We start from the raw sequence: 22,717 nt of genomic DNA on the forward strand, positions 1-22,717 counted from the left end.
CTTGCCTTCTAGATAGAGACACAGGGTCATACAGCAAGGAAACAGACACTTCAGTACTAATGCTCCATTTTGGCTAAGATAGTCCCATCTGCCAGTGTTCGACAGAATAGTGGTTAGTGTAATGCTTTACAGTGTCAGCTCTAAGATCAGGGTTTGATTCCTGCTGCTATCTGTAAGGTAATTGTACATTCTCCCCATGATTGTGTGACTTTCCTCTGGGGGCTCTGGCTTCCTCCCATTTTCGAAACACATATGGTTAGGGTCAGTGAACTGTGGACATGCTGTATTGGTGCCGGATGTGTAACCACCCTTGTGGGCTGCCCAGCACAATCCTCGCTGATTTTACCAGACTCAGATGGTGCATTTCACTGTATCTCTTGACGTACATGTGACAAATAAAGCCAATCTTTAATCTTTTGCTATTTTGCTATAATACCATTTTGCTATTCAGGTACGTGACCAAAGGGAAAGACATAAAGATTATCATTGTTTGTTACGTGCACAGCGAAACATCGAATGACACAATGAAATGTGTCACTTACATCATCGACCAGCTCCATCCCACGGTTGTTCTGGGCAGCCTGCGAGTGTCACCACACTTCTGGTGCCAACATAGCATGCCCATAACTTACTAATATGAACCCTACATCTTTTGGAATGTGGGAAGAAACAGGGGCACCCGGAGAAAACCCACAATGTACAAACTCCTAATAATCAGCAGCAGGAATAGAACCTTGATCTTTCAGCTGCCACTGCAGAGCGTTGTGCTAACCACTACGCTACCATGCCACCCAAATGTTGTAATACCATTTACTGGCCTGTGTCATACTAACTAGGCTGGTGGGGTGGAGATAAGTCTCTACCAAAGGAGATGTAAGGTGTTCCTTCCCTCTGCTAGCCTGCAGGTCTCCCTTGGGCAACGTGGAGCACCTGTATAGCCCCTACCCCCAAAAAGGGTCACGTGAACCCATGAGAGCAGGTGGTGGATGGTCATAGAGAGGCTGGTAATAATCACAAGTCCTGGTTATGCGACCACTGATGCCGGCAGAAAATCTCTGAGGAGTATCGATCTTGGCTGGCGTCACCCGTCTTGTAAAGACACTGCCCAGAAGAAGGCAATGGCAAACCACTTCTGTTGAAAAATTTTCCAAGACCAATCAAGGCCAGGAAAGACCTGATCGTACACATCATATGACACAGCACATAATGAATTGACCCTTTTCATAAAGGATCTATCCTTCTCATTCTTGGATGTTCTGCCAGGTCTACCAACTGGAAGCCACGCACTGTATGAGCAGTTCACATTAAACTTGCTGAAACATATGCTTGTGTTATCAATCACATTTACATTGGCTGTCTCCATGTCAGAATGATGGATTGCTTGTGGAGTCTGAATAATAATTCAGTGTGGATATGGCTCAAATCATACCTTCTTGGCACAGAAATTAGTTTTGTTTGGAAAGAAAAAGGGAGCAGGAGATAATATCTGTGATGATTCTTCTGTCAAAAACCTTTCCAGTTTTGGTCTGAAATGTATCTCTACCCAATGATCCGTAAAGTATTTGTCATAAGCCTAACGCTGGGTTACAGTTCGCAGCACTGCACACCTTATTTTAAAAATGTGCATCCACCTACGCTCTGATAAAAATACAGATGTGTAAGTTGCCCTTGATCCATGATTGTGTAAATGAACATGAAGGTGATTATTTATTCAGGAGCTTTAACTGTACTGTTACTACATTGGAAATAAAAATACGGTCAAGATTGCAGTGTGTAGCAAATCTGTGCACTTTTCCACGTCACAATCAGATTATATTATAGCACTGAAGGAGGCTATTTGGCCCATTGTGTCCTTACTGACTAAAAGAGACAGTTTCCCACTTCCCTGCTCAGTTCATAACCCAGCAGGTTACTGATCTAGAAGTGAAGAGGGCTTCTGCCTCTAACACTCTTTCAATACAGAGGTTTTGTAGCCCTCACTGTTCATTGAGGTGAAACTCAATTTACCTCAACAGCCCATTTAACTCTGCGACTTGGCTATTTCTGCTTCCAATAGGGTCATTCCCTATTGAGGGAAATTTATCTTTCCAGTTCATCCGATCCAAGCCAAGCCTAATCTGTAGGAGTCCATTGATGGAGATAGATGGGAATGCAGTGGATGAGTTATTGATCATTAGAAATCTGGACCATTGATCCCAGGACTTGAGCCCAATCCTTGCAATGGCAACAAATTCAAGTAATTGGATAACTTTATAATGTGCTGCCAGGGATGGTGCTAGAACCAGATACATTAGGGATATTTAAGAGACTCTTAGAAAGGTGTGTGGATGAATGGAGGGCTATGTGGGAGGAAAGGGTTGGATTGATCTTAGAAACATAGAAAACATACAGCACAATTTAGGCCCTTCGGCCCACAAAGCTGTGCCGAACATGTCCCTACCTTAGACCTACCTAGTCTTTACCCGTAGTCCTCTGTTTTTCTAAACTCTGTGTAGCCATCCAGGAGTCTCTTAAAAGACCCTATTGTTTCCGCCTCCACCACCTCTGCCAGCAGCCCATTCCACGCACTCACCATTCTCTGCGTAAAAAACTTACCCCTGACACCTCTTCTGTATCTACTTCCAAGTACCTTCAAACTATGCCTTCTCGTGCTAGCATCGCTGTACTGTTCTACATTTAAAAACTTTGGCTGGTGCTCCAGCAACTTAACCACTATGTCAATGTACAGTTCTGTTAATGGACTTGTATAGAGTATCTCATGCTAGATAAGGAAACAGCAGTACAAGTTGGCCAGCAGCCCATCAAGCCTGCCTTGTCATTCAATACAATCATGGTTGATCTCTGCTGGGTCTCAACTCCTCTTCAGCACCAGTTCACCATAACACTCAGTTTCCCCAGCATTCAAATATTTATCTGTCTCTACCGTAAATACATTAAATCATTCAGACCCCAGCAGAGAACTCTCGAGACTGACGACCGTCTGAGAGAAATTGTTTCAACAAACCACAGTTCATGGCTTGTTATTTTGCAGCTGTGTCCTCTTGTTCATGACTCTCCCAACACAGAGCTGAGCCACAGAGCACTACAGCATGAAACAGACCCATTTAGCCCATGCTGACCTGACCTACTACCCGGACTATATCCCTCCAAACTCTCCCATACATGTACCTATCCAAGTTTCTCTTAAATGTTACAATTGAACCCATATCTAGCACATCTGCTGTCAACTAGTTCCACACTCAGTCCACTTTCTGCATGGAAAAACTGCCCCTCTTATTGCCCTTAGATATTTCACCTTCCACCCTAAACCTATGTCCTCTAGCTCTAATCTCACCAGTGGAAACATCTCACCATCCGTCCTAACAAGCTGCCTCAGGATCTTTTATGTTTAACTAAACGCTCTCGTCTTTCTCAGGGATCGAACCCAATACAGATATTCTCTACTGGTTCTCCTTTCCTGACAAATATATCTATGGCTGATGCCGAGCAGATTGTATTCAGTCTTAACAGTAGAATATTCAATTCACTTTGAATATAAAATTGACATTGTATTCAAAATGAATTGAATACTCTACTGACATTATATTCAAAATGAACAATGTACCTCACTGACATTGCATTCAAAATGACTGTATACTCTGCTGACATTGTATTCAAAATGACTTTTGTAACACCCTGGGAAAAGTTTCACTGCTAACGTAATAGTCTTTCTGTAGAAGCAGTATTTGGGTTATGGTTAGAGATAACGGGTGCTTTGGAATGTGAGCTGTCCAATGACAGGAGGGTGTTTTCATGCTGTGTGCCTGACACTAGGTTGATCTGGGTCCTTTCTTTGGCAGGAGAGGAAGAGAGAAGATACTGGGGGGAGGAGATTATAAGTCTCAATCCAGAGCAGAGCCATGATCCGACGAAGGGCAGAGAGATTGAATGAGGATCGGCGAAGGGGAAACCGTGAGATCCAACTTGTGCACATTAGACAGTCACATTAAAATGGACCCTTTTCTTTGTTTGCTTTTTCTTCACTAACCCAGTAGACAATTAAGAATTATAAAATTAAATTGTTTAATTGTACGTGGTGTTCTGTATGTTATTTCCTTGTACTGATTTGTAACAGGAAATTTGTAAGAGGATAACAAATCACACATTATCCACACAAGCAGGAGGTATTGCACTGATGTTGTACTCAGAATGGCTGTGTAATGTACTGACATTGTATTCAGAATGACTGTATACTGTACTGACACTGTATTCAGAACAACTGTACTGACGTTGAATTCAGAATGAGTGTACTGTACTGACATTGTGTTCAGAATAACTGTGTACTTTACTGACATTATATTCTAAGTGACTGTATACTGTATTGACATTGTATTCAAAATGACTTTACTGTACTGACTTAGTATTCAGAATGACTGTATACTGTACTGACATTATATTCTGAATGACTGTACTGTACTGTTGTTTTATTCAGAATGACTGTACTGTACTAAAGTTGTATTCAGAATGACTGTGTACTGTACTGACATTCTATTCAAAATGAACTATATACTGTGCTGACATTGTATTCAGAATGACTGTACTGTACTGACATTGTATTCAGAATGAGTATACTGTACTCATGTTGCATTCAGAATGACTGTGTACTGTTATGACATAGTATTCAGAACGACTGTACTGCACTAACATTGTATTCAGAATGACTGTATACTGTACTGACATTGTATTTGGAAAGACTGTGTACTGTACTGACTTTATATTCAAAATGACAGTATACTGTATTGACATTGTATTCAGAATGACTTTACTATACTGACCTATTCAGAATGACTGTATACTGTACTGACATTGTATTCAAACTGAACTCTCTACTGTATTGATATTGTATTCAGAATGACTGCACTGTACAGCTACTACATTCAGAATGACTGTATTCTGTACTGACATTGTATTAAGAATTTCTGTACTGTACCGACGTTGTAGTCAGAATGACTGTACTGACATTGTATTCAGAACAACTGTGTACTGTATTGATGTTATATTCAGAATGACTGTAATGTACTGACATTGTATTCAGAATGACTGTATACTGTACTGACATTGTATTTCGAATGACTGTGTACTGTACTGACTTCATATTTAAAATAACTATACTGTATTGACATTGTATTCAGAATGACTGTATACTGTCTTGACATTGTAATCAGAATGACTGTATACTGCACTGATTTTGTATTCAGAATGACTGTATACTGTACTGACACTGTATTCAGAATGACTGTATTGTCCTGACATTGTATTCAGAATGTCTGTGTACTGTACTCATGTTGTATTCAGAATGACTGTATTGTACTGACATTGTATTCAGAAAGACTGGACTGTACTGACTTTGTATTCAGAATGACTGTGCAGTGTACTGACTGTATTCAGAATGACTGTATACTGTACTGACATTGTATTCAGAATGACTCTAGTGTACTTAATTTGTTTTCAAAATGAACTGTACTTTAGACTCCATAAGCAATTCATAATTTTTTGTACATGATCAAGAGGTGCACTCAGTGTGGATCCTGTACCTAATAAAATGGCCACTGAAGGTATGTTTCTGGTCTTCTGCTGCTGAAGCCTATCCACTTCAAGGTATGACATCTTGTGCATTTGGAGATGCTCTTCTGCACAGCATGGTTATCTGTGCTGCTGTCACCTTAATGGCAGGTTGAACGGGCCTGGCCATCCCACTCTCACCTCTCACATTAACACTTCCAGTTGGGCGGCATGTATATCACTGAGAGATGATCTGAGAGCCTTCTCCATTGCTCCTCCTCTATGATTTTATCTGATCTGCTGGAGACTCACAACTGCTTGATAGGTCAGATGATATTGCAGAGGGAGAGTGGTGAGAGGAGGGCCTCACAGACCAGCTGTTTATGAATCTTGATTGGTCAGGGCAGGAAGAGATACGGGGAGAGGGCAGGAAGAGATATGGGGAGAGGGCAGGGTGGGATATGGGGAGAGGGCTGGAAGGGATACGGGGAGAGGGTTGAAAGAGATACGAGTGAGGGCAGGGTGGGATACGGGGAGAGGGCAGGAAGAGATGCGGGGAGAGGGTAGGGTGGGATATTGGGAGAGGGCAGGGTGGGATATGGGGCGAGGGCAGGATGGGATATGAGGAGAGGGCAGTATGGGATCTGGGATACATCTCAGCTTGAATATGTACCGGGGCAATCTGCACATGTCATTGTGCTTCTGGCTCCAAAAGAGCAGGCCCACAACCTACTAACCCTAATCCGTACATCTTTGGAATGTGGGAGAAAAGTAGAGCACCCAGCAGGAAACCCACGCAGTCACAGAGAGAACATGCACAGTACAGGCCATTCAGCCCACAATGTTGTGCCAGCCTCTTAACCTACTCCAGGAACCCTTCATGGAAACCTTGCTTAATGGTACTGGTCCCTGGCATAAAAAAAAGAATGGAACCCCTGATCTAACCCTTCCCTCCCATATCGTCCTCCACTTTCTTTCATCCACGTTTCCTAAATGTCCTGAACATAACTGCCTCTACCACCCCACTCCCACATCATCTTCCATGGTCTAGCACTCTCTGTGCAAAGGACCTACATATGACATTCTCCCTGTACATTCCTTATAATTATTCGCTCTTGTATTAGCTATTTTCATCCTAGGAAAAATGCACTGGCTGCTCACTTGATCTATGCTCCTTATCATCTTGTACATCTCTATCGTCACCTCTCATCCTCCTTCATTCCCAAGAGAAAAACCCTAGCTCACTAAACCTCTCCTCATAAGACATGCTCTCTAATTCAGACAGTATCCTGGTAAATCTCCTCTGCACCCTCTCTAAATCTTCCACACCCTTCCTATAATGAAGCAACTAAAATTATATTTCTACATTACTTTAACTAACCTTTACCTTAACAATAGATCACTTACTTTTCTCACAGAAAGGAGGATCATTGCTCCAAGTGAGATCCCACTGGCAGGTGAGGGTGTCGCTTCCTAGGATGTCATACCCTGGGTCACACTGATAAGTTATCAAGGTTCCTCGGACCATTTCTCTGTGGGAAGTGGTTTTCCAGCCATTGGGAATCTCAGGAAGGTCTGAGCAGGTGTCATTCCGTGAGACCTCTGTAAGAAGAGAAAACAAAGATTAGAATTGGAACCCAAAAGGCTTAGTCATTGAAGAAACCATCCTTACACAATACAGCACAGTAAGATGACATTTGGCCCATCTGGTTCAGACCAGAACAGTCCTATTGCTCATGTTCCTCCTCTCATTGTTTGAACACAGCACATTACAGCACAATACAGGCCCTTTGGCCCATCATGTTGTGCTGACCTCTTAACCTACTGGAAGATCAATTTAACTGTTCCCCACACAGCTCTCCATTTTTCTTTCATTGTTTTGCCTGTAGCCTTGTATTGATATTCCCTCTCACACACATCAATTCCCCTTTGATTCTTTGGTTACTACTTACGCTCAGGAGTGACTTAGAGCAGCCATTTAGCTTACCACTACGTCTTTCTGGGAGAGGACTGGAGCACCCATTGGAAAGAAACACCATCACAAGAACAGCATGCAAACTGCACGGGGCGGACCCGGATCAAACCTGGTCTTTGGAACATAGAGCCTGCAGTGCTAACATCTGGGTGGTGTCATAGTCCAGATAGACCACCCTCCTTGTCCCTTTGCCAATTTCCTGTGTTAACAACTGGACTATCACACCACCTGGCCTGTCCCATCGACAATAGCCAGTGCTAACATTGGCCTATCACACCACCCTTCCTGTCCCATTGCCAATGTTGCTGAGGTTCTGTACTGGGATGTGAATGTGGATGGACTATGTACCATCCCATTAACACCACCTCACCACTTTTGCTCTCTTTTTTGCACTGATTATTTAATTTGATTTTAATCTATATTTATCATAGAAAACCTACAGCACAATGCAGGTCCTTCAGCCCACAAACGTACATTGTAACATACAACATTTTTATGTCTTGTCCTATATTGCTGCCACAGAACAACCGATTTTATGACATACTGCACGCCAGTGATCAGCAGCCTGATTCTGTACCCGCACTGTGTCAGTACCAGGGATTGATCCCCGATGGTTGAGGTGTAATAAGTGATGTTTCTGAATGTGGTGGTGTGGGTCCTGAGGCTCCTGTACCTCCTTTCTAATGACAGCAGCAAGAAGAGAGCATCGCCCAGATAATAGATGCTGCTTTCCTGTGACAACAGCCCTTATAGATGAGCAGTGTGCTGGGGAGGGCTTTTCCTGTAATGGGCTGGGCTACATTCATCACTTTTCCTGCACAGGACTTTAAAGGCTGTCCTTTAAATGAACCATAGAACCATAGAACACTACAGCACAGTACAGGCCCTTCAGCCCTCCATGTTGTGCTGACCCATATAATCCTTAAAAAAAGTACTAAACCCTTTGTGTAAAAAACTTGCTCCTGATGTCTCCTCTAAACTTCCTTCCCTTAATTTTGTATATATGCCCTCTGGTGTTTGCTATTGGTGCCCTGGGAAACAGGTACTGACTATCCACCCTATCTATGCCTCTCATAATCTTGTAGACCTCTATCAAGTCCCCTCTCATTCTTCTACGTTCCAAAGAGAAAAGTCCAAGCTCTGCTAACTTTGCTTCATATGACTTGTTCTCCAAACCAGGCAACATCCTGGTAAATCTCCTCTGCACCCTCTCCATAGCTTACACATCCTTCTTATAATGTGACCAGAATTGAACACAATTGAAGGTCACATTCTGGGGTAACTTGTACATAGTCCGTGCAAAGCAAGGCAACTTGACTGAGAAAGGGAGTGAGATAAAGAACTGGCAGGGTGCTTTCCTGCTGATTACCATTTTCTGTCAGGAAAGGGTTGTACCAAGTCTCGTGTGAAGTTCAGTGAAGCAAACCACACGTGGAAGTGGCGGAGAGCCAACACGCCTGCTGGATCTTTCTCCAGCAGTGTCTCCAGGAGAGGAGGGAAGGAAAACAAGGATGCTATAGGAAGGGCAATGCAAAGCAGCGGGTGTCTGGCTGTGTTTCTGAAGCTGTAATTTAGTCCTCTGGCTTCATTCCTTCTCATTCATCACTCAGAATTCACTGCGCATGTTTATATCAGAGAAGCCAAGGCTAAATTAGAATCTTACTCATCATTGCCAACAAATTCACTGTCCTGTAATTATCCCGTTTAAAAATCTGCATCAATTATTTAATTTAATTGAAGCCCTAAGATGTGTTTATATACTGTATTTAGGTTATTGCTGCTGCGATTGTGTTAAAATACTCAGCTGACAGGAAAACGGACAGTTCCAATTACTAAGTGAGGAAAATCTCTCAGGGAACCACATATTATACACAAACGACAGTCTCAACAAAGAAATAATTTTGTTTTCTGCAGTCTTCTCCCTGACGTCTTTTGGAAGAAGCAACACAGAAGAGGACAATGTCCATGTGTGGGGATCTTTGGAAGTACAGAGAAAATACAAGCAGTAATGGAAGGAGGTCATTCAGCCCATCAAACTGGCCTCACAATTCAGCATCAGGTTGCTCTGAACACAGGAGACACTGCAGATGCTGGAAATTTGGGGCAATGCACACACAAATGCTGGAGGGACTCAGCAGGCCGGATAGTGTTGATGGAGGGGAATAATTTGTTCACATTTCGGGCCAAGGCCCTTCATCAGGACTCAGCTTGGAGCTTGAAATAGCCTTATTTGTCACATGTATATCAATACATACAGTGAAATGCATTGTTTGCATCCACAACCAACACAGTCTGAGGATTGTGCTGGGGGCAGCCTGCAAATGTTGCCATGCTTAAGGCTCCAACATAGCATGCCCACAACTTACAGACCTTAACCTATACATCTTTGGAATGTGGAAGGATACCCACATGGTCACAGGGAAAATGTATAAACTCCTACAGACAGAGTTGGAAACTGAATTCCAATTGCTGGTATAGTAAAGTGTAATGCTAGCCACTACACTACCGTGGCCACCCACTATGCCACAGCTCCACTTTCCTCTAGGTATTCAATTTTCTCCAAAAGGCTCCAACACTCTCTCCTGCCTCTAACACACCAAAACTCTTATATTCAAATGCCTTCCAATTCCTTTCTATAGCTTGAAGAAGGAAAGACAAACAGCTGAGGGACCTCAGTGAGTCAGGCTGTGACTATGGAGACAAAGGAATAGTCAGCTCGTGCCTATCTGTCAATAATCTTTCTGATCATCTTCCGATCACACACACACACACACAAGACAAAGGAGCAGAAGTAGGCCATTTGGCCCATCAAGTCTGCTCCGCCACTCCACCATGAGCTAAAGTATTCTCCCATCTAGTTCCAATTTCTGGCTTTTTTCCCACATCCCTTGATACCCTGACTAATTAGATACCTGTCAATCTCCTCCTTAAAAACCCTCAATGATTGGGTCTCCACAGCTGTATGTGGCAACGAATTCCATAAATCCATGACCCTCTGGCTGAAAAAAATTCTCCTCATCTCTATTTTAAATGGGTACCCTCTAATTCTAAGACTGTGACCTCTTGTCCTGGACTCACCCATCAAGGGAAACAGCCTTTCCACATCTACTCTGTCCAACCCTTTCAACATTTGAAATGTTTCTATGCGATCCCCTCTCATTCTTCTATACAATCCAAGAGCCAACAAATGCTCCTCATATGTTAGTCCCTGCATTCCAGGAATCATCCTTGTGAATCTTCTCTGAACTCTCTCCAACATCATTACATTCCATCTAAGATAGGGGGCCCAAAACTGCACACAGTATTCCAAATGGGGTCTCACCAGTGCCCCATAGAGCCTCATCAACACCTCCTTACTCTTGTACACTATTCCTCTTGAAATAAATGCCAACATAGCATTCGCTTTCCTTACTGCCGATCCAACCTGGTGGTTAACCTTTAGGGTATCCTGCACGAGGACCCCCAAGTCCCTTTGCACTTCTGATTTTTGAATTTTCTCCCCATCTAACCTGCTGCCTAACTTGTTCAGTTCTTCCGGCAGTTTGATTTTTTTTAGCTCTGGATTCCAGCATTAGCAATGTCTGTGTCCCTCGTTTATAATTATATCTGCCCTAACACAGGAGATTCTGTGGATGTGAATGGAACACCCGGATAGCATATTGCCTCCCAGGTGCCAGGGTCAGGGATGTCTCGGATCATGTCCACAACATTTTGGAGGGTGGGGGGGGGGCGCTGCCAGATGTCTTGGTACACATTGGTACCAATGGAATAGGAAGGAAAAGCAAAGAGGCCCGAAAAGAAAATCTAGAGAGCTAGGTAGAAAACTGAGAAGTGCTACCTTCCGGGTAGTAACTTCTGGCTTGCTGCCTGTGCCACACGCCAGTGAGGGTAGCAACAGGATGATTTGGCAGATAAATGCGTGGCTGAGAAGCTGGTGCAGGGGGCAGGGCTTCAGGTTCTTGGATTATTGGGATCTCTTCTGGGCGATGTATGACCTGTTCCACCTGACGTGTTGCACCTGAACTCGAGGGGAACCAATATTCTCACGGGCAGGTTTGTTAGAGTTGTAGGGAGGGTTTAAACTAATTTGGCAGGGGGATGGGAACCAGAGTGAAGGGACTCAGGATAGGCCAGATTGTAAAAAAACAAAGATAGCATGCAATCAGACTGTCAGGAAAGGCAGGCAGATGATAGAAAATAATTGCAGCCAACAGGGTGAGCATCAGTGCATTAGGGATGCAGAATCAAAAAGGGTGGCAAACACAATACTCAAAGTGTTATATCTCAATGCACAGAGTATAAGAAATAAAGTGGGTGATCTTGTTGCACTTTGTACAGATTATTGGCTATGATGTTGTGGCCATCACTGGAACATGGCTGAAGGATGGTTGTAGTCAGTAGCTGAATGTCCAAGGTTACACAGTGTATTGAAGGGATAGGAAGGTAGGCAGAGGGGATGATGTGGCTCTACTGGTAAAGAAAGTCATCATATCAGTAGAAAGATGTGACATCGGATCGGAAGATGTTGAATCCTTGTGGCTTGAGTTAAGAAACTGCAAGGGTAGAAGGACCCTGATGGCAGTTATATACAGGCCTCGAAACAGTTGCTGGGATGTAGACCACAGATTACAGAGGGAAATAGAAAAGGCGTGTCAAAAGAGCAATGTTATGATAGTCATGGAAGATGAAATTAAATCATTAGAAAGAGGTGACATATGGTCAGAAGGTAATGAATCATAACAAGGAAATGGCTGATGAACTGAATCAGTCTTCACTGTGGAAAATACTGGCAGTATGGTGGAATTCTAAGGTATCAGGGATCATGAAGTCTGTGAAGTTGCTTTACAAAGAAGGTTAGAAACATAGAAAACCTACAGCATAATACAGGTCCTTCAGCCCACAAAGCTGTGCCGAACATTTCAGGTTCTTGGGAAACTGAAAGGTCTGAAGGTAGATAAGTCATATGGGAGAGATGGTCTGTACCCCAAAGATCTAAAAGAGGTGGCTGAAGAGATTGTGGAGGCATTAGTCATGACCTTTCAAGAATCACTAGATTCTGGAATGGTTCTAAAAGACCGGAAAATTGCAAATGTCACTCCATTCTTCAAGAAGGGACAGAGGCAGAAGAAAGGAAATTCTAGGCCAGTTAGTCTGACCTCAGTAGTTGAGAAGACATTGGAGTCAATTTTTAAGGATGTGGTTTCGGGGTACTTGGAGGCACATGATAAAATCAGCTGTAGTCAGCATGGTTTCCTCAAGGGAGAATCTTGCCTGACAAATCTGTTGGAATTCTTTGAAGAAATAACAAGCAGGATAGACAAAGGACAATTGACTGATGTTCTATACTTGGTTTTTTAGAAGGCCTTTGACAAGGTGCCATGCATGAGATGCTTAACAAGTTATGAGCCCATGATATTACAGGGAAGATTCTAGCATGGATAAAACAAAGAGTGGAAACAAAGGGAGCATTTTCTGGTTGGCTACTGGTGACTAGTGGTGTTCCACAAGGGTCTGTATTGGGATAGCTTCTTTTCATGTTATATGCTTATGATTTGCATGCTGGAATTGATGGGTTTGTTGCAAAGTTTGAAGATGATAGAAAAATAGTTTGAGGGGCAGGTAGCTTTGAGGAAGCAGAGCGGTTACAGAAGAACTTGGACAGGTTAAGAGAATGGGCAAAGAAATGGCAGATGGAATGTAGTGTCCAGAAGTGTATGGTCATGCACTTTGATAGAAGAAATGAAAGGGTTGACTATTTTCTAAATGGAGAGAAAATACAAAAAACTGAAGTGCAAAGGGATTTGGGGTCCTTGTGCAGGATTCCCTAAAGGTTAACTTGCAAGTTGAGTCTGTGGTGAGGAAGGCAAATGTGATTTTCGAAAAAGACTAGGATGTAAAAGTAAGGATGTATTGTTGAGACTGGTGAAGCCTCACTTGCAGTATTGTGAGTAGTTTTGGGCCCCTTATCTTAGAAAGGATGCACCAAAACTAGAGAAGGTCAAAGGAGGCTCACAGAAATTATTCCATGTCTGAATGAAGAGCAATTGATGGCCCTGGGCTGGTATTAACTGGAATTCTGAAGAATGAGGGGTGACCTCATTTGAAATATTCCAAATGGTGAAAGGCCTCGATAAAGTGGATGCGGAGAGGACATTTTCTATGGTGGGAGAGTGTAACGAGGACACTGCCTCAGAATAGAAGAAAGAAATCCTCATCCTTGTGAACCTCCCCTGGACTCCCTCCAATGAGAACACATCCATTCTGAGATAAGGGGCCCAAAACTGTTGACAAGACTCCAAGTGCAGCCTGATTAGTGTTTTATAAAGCTTCAGATATCTCATTGTTGTATTCTATTCCCCTCAAAATAAATGCCAACATTGCATTTGTCTTCTTTACCAGACTCAACCTGTGAATTAACCTTCTGAGAATCTTGCATGAGGATTCCTTCATCCCTTTGCATCTCTAATGTTTGAATTTTCTCCCCATTTAGATAATAACCTGCACTATTGTTTCTTTTATCAAATGTATTTTATATATCCCAACACTGTGTCATAAGGGGAAAGGAGGCTGGACCCAAGTGCAGGACACAGGCACTAGGGGCAGGACAGGAACAACTAAACAATAGACAAGATGTGGTGACCACAGTGTGCACGAGGGATGTGACATTTAAGGTGATTCTGGGGTTCTGGAAGAATCTTAGAGTTCAGGCAAGGCAGGATCTCAGAGTTCACTGGGCAGGCCACATAACTCCTAGGCAGGGCCCAGGCCTTCCAGGCAGGAACACAGAGGCCAGAGCAGGTCACAGGGCACCTGGGTAGGTTGCAGAGCACAACCCACCAGCAAGGGATGGAAAGATGGAAAGGGGCAGAGTCCCTCACCAGACAACAGCAAAAGGGGCAGAGTCCCTCACCAGACAACAGCAGTCCAGCCAGGCTTGCCTGACAGAGACAAGGGATAGGAAGGAAACTAGGTCCAGGGTGACTGCCAGACTTACTCAAAGAACTCATCTTTAACCAGGGGCACTCCAAACCAGAGGATCAAGATAAGCAGAACAACCCCCAACTCCACTCAGTCCCAGAGCCCCCTATATACACCGCCAGCCGATGGGCATCAGGTGCGCCTCCTTGAGCCCCAACAAGCCACGATGATCCACAGGTGTGACTACTTGGGCTCAAGGGTGAAAGGAGGGACGGCTACAAGACCCGGTGTCCGGAGTCTGTGGACCGGATCAAGAACCGGAATGCGGGCTCCAGACCCGACCATAACACACTGTATTCCATCTGCCACATTTTTGCCCATTCTTCCAATCTAAGTCCTGCTGCAATCACATTGCTTCCTCAGCCTTACCTATCCCTCCACCTATCTTGGTATCATCCATAAACTTTGCCACAAACCCATCAACGCCATTATCTAAATCATTGACAAACAATGTGAAAAGTAGCGATCCCAGTACTGACCCCTGAGGAACACAACTAGTCACTGGCAGTCAAGCAGAAAAGGCCCCCTATATTCCCACTCGATGCCCCCTGCCTGTCAGCCATTCTGTTACCCATGTCAGTATCTTCCTGTAACGCCATAGGATTTTATCTTGTTAAGCAGCTTCATGTGAGGCACCTTATTAAATACCTCCTGAAAATCTAAGTAAATGACATCCACTGCCTCTCCTTTGTCTACCCTGCTTGTTACTTCCTCGAAGAACTCTAACAGATTTGTCAGGCAAGATTTCCCTTCACAGAAACCATGCTGACTTTGACTTATTTTATAATTAGTCTCCAAGTACCCTGAAACCTCATCTTTAATATTGGACTGCAACACTTTCCCAGCCACTGAGGTTAGGCTATTTGGCCTATAATTTCCCTCCTTTTGTTTCTCCCTTCTTAAAAACTGGAGTGACATTTGCAATCTTCCAGTCCTCTGGGAGCAAATCAGAATCAAATGATTCTTGAAAGATCATGACCAATGCATCTGCTATTTCTTCAGCAACCTCTCTCAGGACTTTGGGATGTGGTCCATCTGGTTCAGGTGACTTATCCACCTTAGGACCTTTAATTTTGCCAAGCACTTTTTCCTTAGTAATAGCAATGGGATTCACTCCTGCTCCCTGACACCCACAGACCTCTGGCACACAGCTAGTGTCTTCCACAGTAAAGACTAAATCAAAATACTTATTAAGTTCATCTGCCATTTCTTTGTCCCACATTACTACCTCACCAGCATAATTTTCCAGTGGTCCAATATCAACTCTCAGCTCCCTTTTATTCTTTATATAACTGGAAAACTTTTAGTATCATGCTCTACATTATCTGTCGTGGTCCGCGTTCCGGTTTGCGGTCCGCGGGCTCCGGACTCCGGGTCCTCCGGCTGTCCCTTGTTTCGGTTGGACTAAACCATAAACACCTGATGCTCATCTTGTTGGCTGGGAATATAAGTGGCCATAATATAATTGACTGTGGTGGTGGGTTGTTGTCTTGTCAAGTTTCCCTGGTGAGAGTCTTATGGAGTAAATGGCTGGTATGACCACTTGTCATCTTTAGGCTGTATTGGAGAACCATTGCTTCTTGGAGCCTTGCTATCAGTAGTTGGAGTTGTCATTGTGGTATGGATTTGGCCATTTCCTGTGCCAGCTGGGTGGCTATCAGTTACTCTGAACTAGGTAGGGACTTGGACTGTAGCCAACCAAGGTTGTTGGCTGTAATGGTTACTTGGAGCAGCCCTGATGCAGAGGTGAAACTGTCTGTCATTCTTTGGTGTTTATCTCTTCCTGCCCTTGCTCTGTGGGGAAAGTCAGGCTGCACTGCTGTTGCCCTGTGGGGGGAATCTGTCTTGTATTTGCCTCCATTAGGTAAGTCTGGCTGTTCTGCTGTTGTCCTGTCCCACCTTGGTGTGGAGTGAAAGTTGAGTCCTGGCTTGTTGAAGGAGAAGTCCTGGCTTTATGTTTATGTATAGTTGCTAGTCTGCCTCAAGACCCCAGGTCCCTAGCCAAGCCTAGTCATGTCTTTGCCTGGTTTTGGGGGTCCAAGCCTGAGGCAAGACCCAGGTTCTGGGTCCTTGTCCAGTCTTGGGCTTGGAGTCCACCCCAGGCTCCTTACTCCCAGTCCCTTGTCCTGGTCATACTTCCCTAGCCAAGTTCTGTCTTGTTCCTAGTACTGCAGTGTCTGCATACTGCATTTGGGTCCTGATACAACACTCCTGTATGACATTATTGGCTAATTTGCCCTGATGTTTCATCTTTTAGCTTTTTTAGTTGCCTCTAAAAATTCAGTAATTTTAAAAGTTACTGAATTATCCAACTTCCCACTAACTTTTGCTTCCTTAGCTTTTATGCAGTCCTTTACTTCCTTTGTCAGCCACACTTGCCTAGCCCTGCCATTTGAGAACAACTATTTCCTGTGCCTTGTGAAAAATTCCCAGAAATTTCAGCCACGTCTGTTCTGCCATCAGCCTCACCAGTGTCCCCTCCTATCCATATAACAATTACAGCACGGAAACAGGCTATCTCAGCCCTTCTAGTCTGTGCTGAACACTTACTTTCACCTAGTCCCACCGACCTGCACTCAACCCATAACCCTCCATTCCTTTCTTGTCCATATAACTATCCAATTTTACTTTAAATGACAATATCGAACCTGCCTCTACCACTTCTACTGGAAGCTTGTTCCACACAGCTACTCTCTGAGTAAAGAAGTTCCCCCTTGTGTTACCCCTAAACTTTTGCCCCCTAACTCTCAACTCGTCCTCTTGTTTGAATCTCCCCTGCTCTCAGTGGAAAAAGCCTATTCACGTCAACTCTATCTATCCCCCTCATAATTTTAAATACCTCTATCGTCCCCCCTCAACCTTCTGTGCTCCAAAGAATAAAGACCTAACTTGTTCAACCTTTCTCTGTAACTCAGATGCTGAAACCTAGGTTAACATTCTAGTAAGTCTTCTCTGTACTCTATTTTGTTGACATCTTTCCTGTAATTCTGTGACCAGAATTGTACACAGTACTCCAAATTCGGCCTTACCAATGCCTTGTACAATTTGAATATTACATCCCAACTCCTATACTCAATGCTCTGATTTATAAAGGCCAACATACCAAAAGCTTTCTTCACCACCCTATCCACATGAGATTCCACCTTCAGGGAACTATGCACCATTATTCCTAGATCACTCTGTTCTACTGCATTCTTCAATGCCCTACCATTTACCATGTATGTCCTATTTTGATTAGTCCTACCAAAATGTAGCATCTCACATTTATCAGCATTGAACTCCATTTGCCATCGTTCAGCCCACTCTTCTAACTGGTCTAAATCTCGCTGCAAGCTTTGAAAACCTACTTCATTATCCATAACACCACCTATCTTGGTATCATCTGCATACTTACTAATCCAATTTACCACCCCATCATCCAGATCATTAATGTATATGACAAACAACATTGGACCCAGTACAGATCCCTGAGGCACACTACTAGTCACCGACAAACAGTTATCCACCATTACTCTCTGGCATCTCCCATCCAGCCACTGTTGAATCCATTTTACTACTTCAATAATAATACCTAACGATTGAACCTTCCTAACTAACCTTCCGTGTGGAACCTTGTCAAAAGCCTTACTGAAGTCCATATAGACAACATCCACTGCTTTACCCTTGGCAACTTTCCACGTAAGCTCTTCAAAAAATTCAATAAGATTTGTCAAACATGACCTTCCACGCACAAATCCATGTTGACTATTCCTAATCAGACCCTGTCTATCCAGATAATTATATATACCATCTCTAAGAATACTTTCCATTAATTTACCCACCACTGACGTCAAACTGACAGGCCTATAATTGCTAGGTTTACTCTTAGAATCCTTTTTAAACAATGAAACCACATGAGCAATATGCCAATCCTCCAGCACCATCCCTGTTTCTAATGACATTTGAAATATTTCTGTCAGAGCCCCTGCTATTTCTACACTAACTTCCCTTAAGGTCCTAGGGAATATCCTGTCAGGACCTGGAGATTTATCTACTTTTATATTCCTTAAAAGCACCAGTACTAATTCCTCTTTAATCGTCATAGTTTCCATAACTTCCCTACTTGTTTCCCTTACTTTACACAATTCAATATCCTTCTTGGTGAATACAGAAGAAAAGAAATTGTTCAAAATTTCCCCCATCTCTTTCGGCTCCACACATAGCTGTCCACTCTGATTCTCTAAGGGACCAATTTTATCCCTCACTATCTTTTTGTTATTAATATAACTGTAGAAACCCTTTGGATTTATTTTCACCTTACTTGCCAAAGCAACCTTGTATTGTTTAGCTTTTCTAATTAAGATTCTTCTTACATTCTTTATGTTCCTTGAGCACCTCATTTACTCCATGCTGCCTATATTTATTGTAGATATCTTTTCCTAACCAAGTTTCCAATATCCCTTGAAACCCATGGCTCTCTCAAACTGTTAACCTTTCCTTTCAACCTAACAGGAACATAAAGATTCTGTACCCTCAAAATTTCACCTTTAAATGACATCCATTTCTCTATTACATCCTTCCCATAAAACAAATTATCCCAATCCTATTACAAACGTAATACTTCACATCATTATTCCCCTTGTATTATTTTCAAAACCAAATATTGTTTCAAGGTTAGCACATTCAACTACAGATTCTCCTCACAAACCGGGCTAATTGGAATCTGTCAATAAACCTAAAACTAGGTGTGGCTCTGTTGGTAAAGAATGGCATCAGATCAGTAGAAAGATGTGACATCGGATCAGAAGATGTTGAATCCTTGTGGGTTGAGTTAAGAAATGGCAAGGGTAAAAGAACCCTCATGGCAGTTATATACAGGCCTCAAAACAGTAGTTGGGATGTGGACCACAGATTACAACAGGAAATAGAAAAGGCTTGTTGAAAGGGCAATGTTATGATAGTCATGGGAGATTTTAACATGCTGGCCGATTGGGAAAATCAGGTTTGGAATGGATCTCAAGAGTGAATTTGTTGAATGCCTACAAGATGGCTTTTTAGAGCAGTTTGTCATTGAGCCTACTAGGGGATCAGCTGTAATGGATTGGGTGTTAGATAAAGAACTGGAAGCAATTAGGGAGCTTGAGGTAATGGAACCCTTAGGAGTCAGTGAACACAATATGATTGAGCTCAAGTTAAAATTTGATGGCTAGGATGTAAAGTTTGATGCAGCTATATTTCAGTGGAGTAAAGTAAATTACAGTGGCATGAGAGAGGAGTTGGCAAAAGTAGATTGGAAGGAGATGTTGGCAGGGATGACAGCAGAGCAGCAATGGCTTGAGTTTCTGGGACAAATGAGGAAGGTGCAGGATAGATGTATTCCAAAAACAAAGAAATATTCAAATGGTGAAATAGTACATCAATGGCTGACAAGGAAAGTCAAAGCTAATGTAAAAGCAAAAGAGGGCATACAACAAAGCAAAAATTAGTGGGAAGATAGAGGATTGAGAAGCTTTTAAAAACCTACAGAAAGCAACTAAAAGAATCATTAGGAGGCAAAAGATGAAATATGAAAGCAAGTAAATATGTGAGGGAAGAGAAGTGAGACCAGTTACTATTACAAGGGAGAAGGTGCACAAAAAGCAGAAAGACCTAAAGGTAATTAAGTCAATGGGACCAAATGAACTGCACCTTTGGGTTCTAAAAGAGGTAGCAGTAGAGATTGTGGAGACATTAGTAATGATCTTTCAAGAATTATTGGACTCTGACATGGTTCTTGAGGACTGGAAAATTGCAAAGGTCATTCCATTCTTTAAGAAAGGAGGGACGCAGCAGAAAGGAAATTATAGACCAATTAGCCTGACTTCAGTGGCTGGGAAGATGTTTGAGCCAGTTAAGGATAAGGTTATGGAGTACTTTGTGACAAAGGACAAGATAGGACAAAGTCGGTATGGTTTCCTTAAGTTTTGTCTGATGAACCTGTTGGAATTCTTTGAGGAGTTTACAAGTAGTTTAGATAAAGGGAATGGAGTGGATGTTGTATATTTGGACTTTCAAATGGCCTTTGACAAGATGCCACACATGAGGCTGCTTATGAAGTTAAGAGCCCATAGTATTACAGGAAGGTTACTAACATGGTTAGAACATTGGCTGATTGTTAGGAGGCAATGAGTGAGAATAAAAGGATCATTTTCTAGTTGGCTGCCAGTGACTAGTGGTGTTCTACAGGGATCAGTGTTGGGACTGCTTTTTATGCTGTATATCAATGATTTAGATGATAGAATAGATGGCTTTGTTGCCAAGTTTGCAGATATGAAGATTGGTGGAGGGGCAGGTAGTGTTGAAGAAATAGGAAAGCTGCAGAAGGACTTCGACAGATTAGGAGAATGGGCAAGAAAGTGGTAAATGAAATATAATGTTGGAAAATGCATGGTCATGCACTTTGGTTGTAGAAATAAATGTGCAGACTATTTTCTAAATTGGGAGACAATCCAAAAATCTGAGATGCAAGTGGACTTGGGAGTCATTGTGCAGAACACACTGAAGGTTAACTTGCAGGTTGAGTTGGTGGTGAGGAAGGCAAATGCAATGTTAGCATTCATTTCAAGGGGTCTAGATTACAAGAGTAGGGATGTAATGCTGAGGCTTTATAAGGCACTGGTGAGGCCTCACCTTGAGTATTGTGAATAGTTTTGGGTTCCATATCTTAAAAAAAGGATGTGCTGGCATTGGAAAAGGTTCAGAGGAGGTTCACAAGTATGATTCTGTGAATGTAAGGGTATCATACGAGGGACGTTTAATGGCTCTGTAGCTGTGCTCACTGGAATTTAGGAGGATAAGGGGGGATTTCATTGAAACTTTTTGAATGTTGCAAGGCTTAGACGGAGTCAATGTAGAAATTCCCAAGGTGGGAGATTCTAGGACAAGAGGGCACAGCCTCAGGATGGAGGGGCATTCATTTACAACAGAGATGCAAAGAAATTTCTTTAGCCAGAGGGTGGTGATGTTGAGGAATTTTTTGCCACTGGCAGCTGTGGAGGCCAGGTTGTTGGGTCTATTTAAGGCAGAGATCGAAAGGTTGTTGATAGGTCGTGACATCAAACGTTACAGGGAGAAGTCCAGGGAGTGGGGCTGAGGAGGAGAAAAAAGGATCAGCCATAATTGAATGGTGGTGTAGACTTGATGGGCCAAATGGCCTAATTCTGCTCTTGTATCTTATGATCATATATGTTACAATAATAATGCAATTTATGCATTTTTGCTGGTGGGGGGGAGTTGTTGCTTTGCTGCTGCTCATGTGTGGGAGGAGGGAGCTGGAAGGGCTTTGGAGTTCTAACATTTAACTGTCATTCATTCTTTGGGGCACTGCTCTGTTTTCGTGGATGTTTGTGAAGAAAAAGAATTTCAGGATGTATATTGTATACATTTCTCTGACATTAAATGTACCGATTGACCTATTGAATTCACTGTAAAATTTCTTTGGCCATTCTTCTTCCTCAAATACCTTGGCTAAGTTTAGTTAAACAATTAATAAACAATGCACCGTTGCACCCTTTCATACCAAAAAGTCTTTTGATATAATCTGAATTTTAACACTGTAGTTTGACAATGCTGTGTAATTGCTCTGCAGTCAGTAGTCCTAAACACCATAGTATAGTGGTTAGCACAATGCTTTACAGTATCAATGACCCAAGTTCATTGTACATTCTCCCTTTGACTGCACAGGTTTCTTCTGGGTGCTCCAGTTTCCTCCCACAGTTCAAAGATGTACCAGTTGGTAGGTTAATTGGTCATTGTAAATAGTCCTGTGATAAGGCTCGGGTTAAATTGGAGATTGCTGGGAGGTGCAGCTCGAAGGGCCAGAAGTGCTTCTTCTGTATCTTAATAAATAAATCAACACGCACAAGTGACTTACAAAATCATTTAGAGGGTTGAACTTTAAGGCAAAGTACAAGGTTAACGGTAGGGTTCTTGGCAGTGTGGAGAAAGTGATCTTGGGGTCCATGTTCATTGATCCACAAAGTTGCCATGCAAGTTGATAAGGTGGTCAAGAGGGTTAATAGTGTGTTGGCCTTCATTAGTCAGAGGATTGAGTTCAAGAGCCATGAGATAATGTTGCAGCTCAATAAAACCCTGGTTAGACCACTCTTAGAGTATTGTGTTCAGTACTTGTTACCTTACTGTATGATGTGGAACCTTTAGAGAGGGTGTAGAGGAGATTTGGATTAGAGATCATGGAAAGGTTGA

The 22,717-nt window shown here is 42.7% G+C and overlaps 1 protein-coding gene across 1 annotated transcript in view; it reads right to left on the minus strand.

The window, feature by feature from the left end:
- sez6l (seizure related 6 homolog (mouse)-like) overlaps positions 1-22,717 on the minus strand; it is a 762,782-nt gene that overhangs the window by 134,229 nt on the left and 605,836 nt on the right. The window contains exon 12 of the mRNA XM_073065299.1: positions 6,949-7,143. Coding sequence (XP_072921400.1) covers positions 6,949-7,143 — 195 coding nt within the window. The remainder of the gene's footprint in view (positions 1-6,948; positions 7,144-22,717) is intronic.

The sequence above is a fragment of the Hemitrygon akajei genome, chromosome 14 (assembly GCF_048418815.1).
Source record: "Hemitrygon akajei chromosome 14, sHemAka1.3, whole genome shotgun sequence".
Lineage (NCBI taxonomy): Eukaryota > Metazoa > Chordata > Chondrichthyes > Myliobatiformes > Dasyatidae > Hemitrygon > Hemitrygon akajei.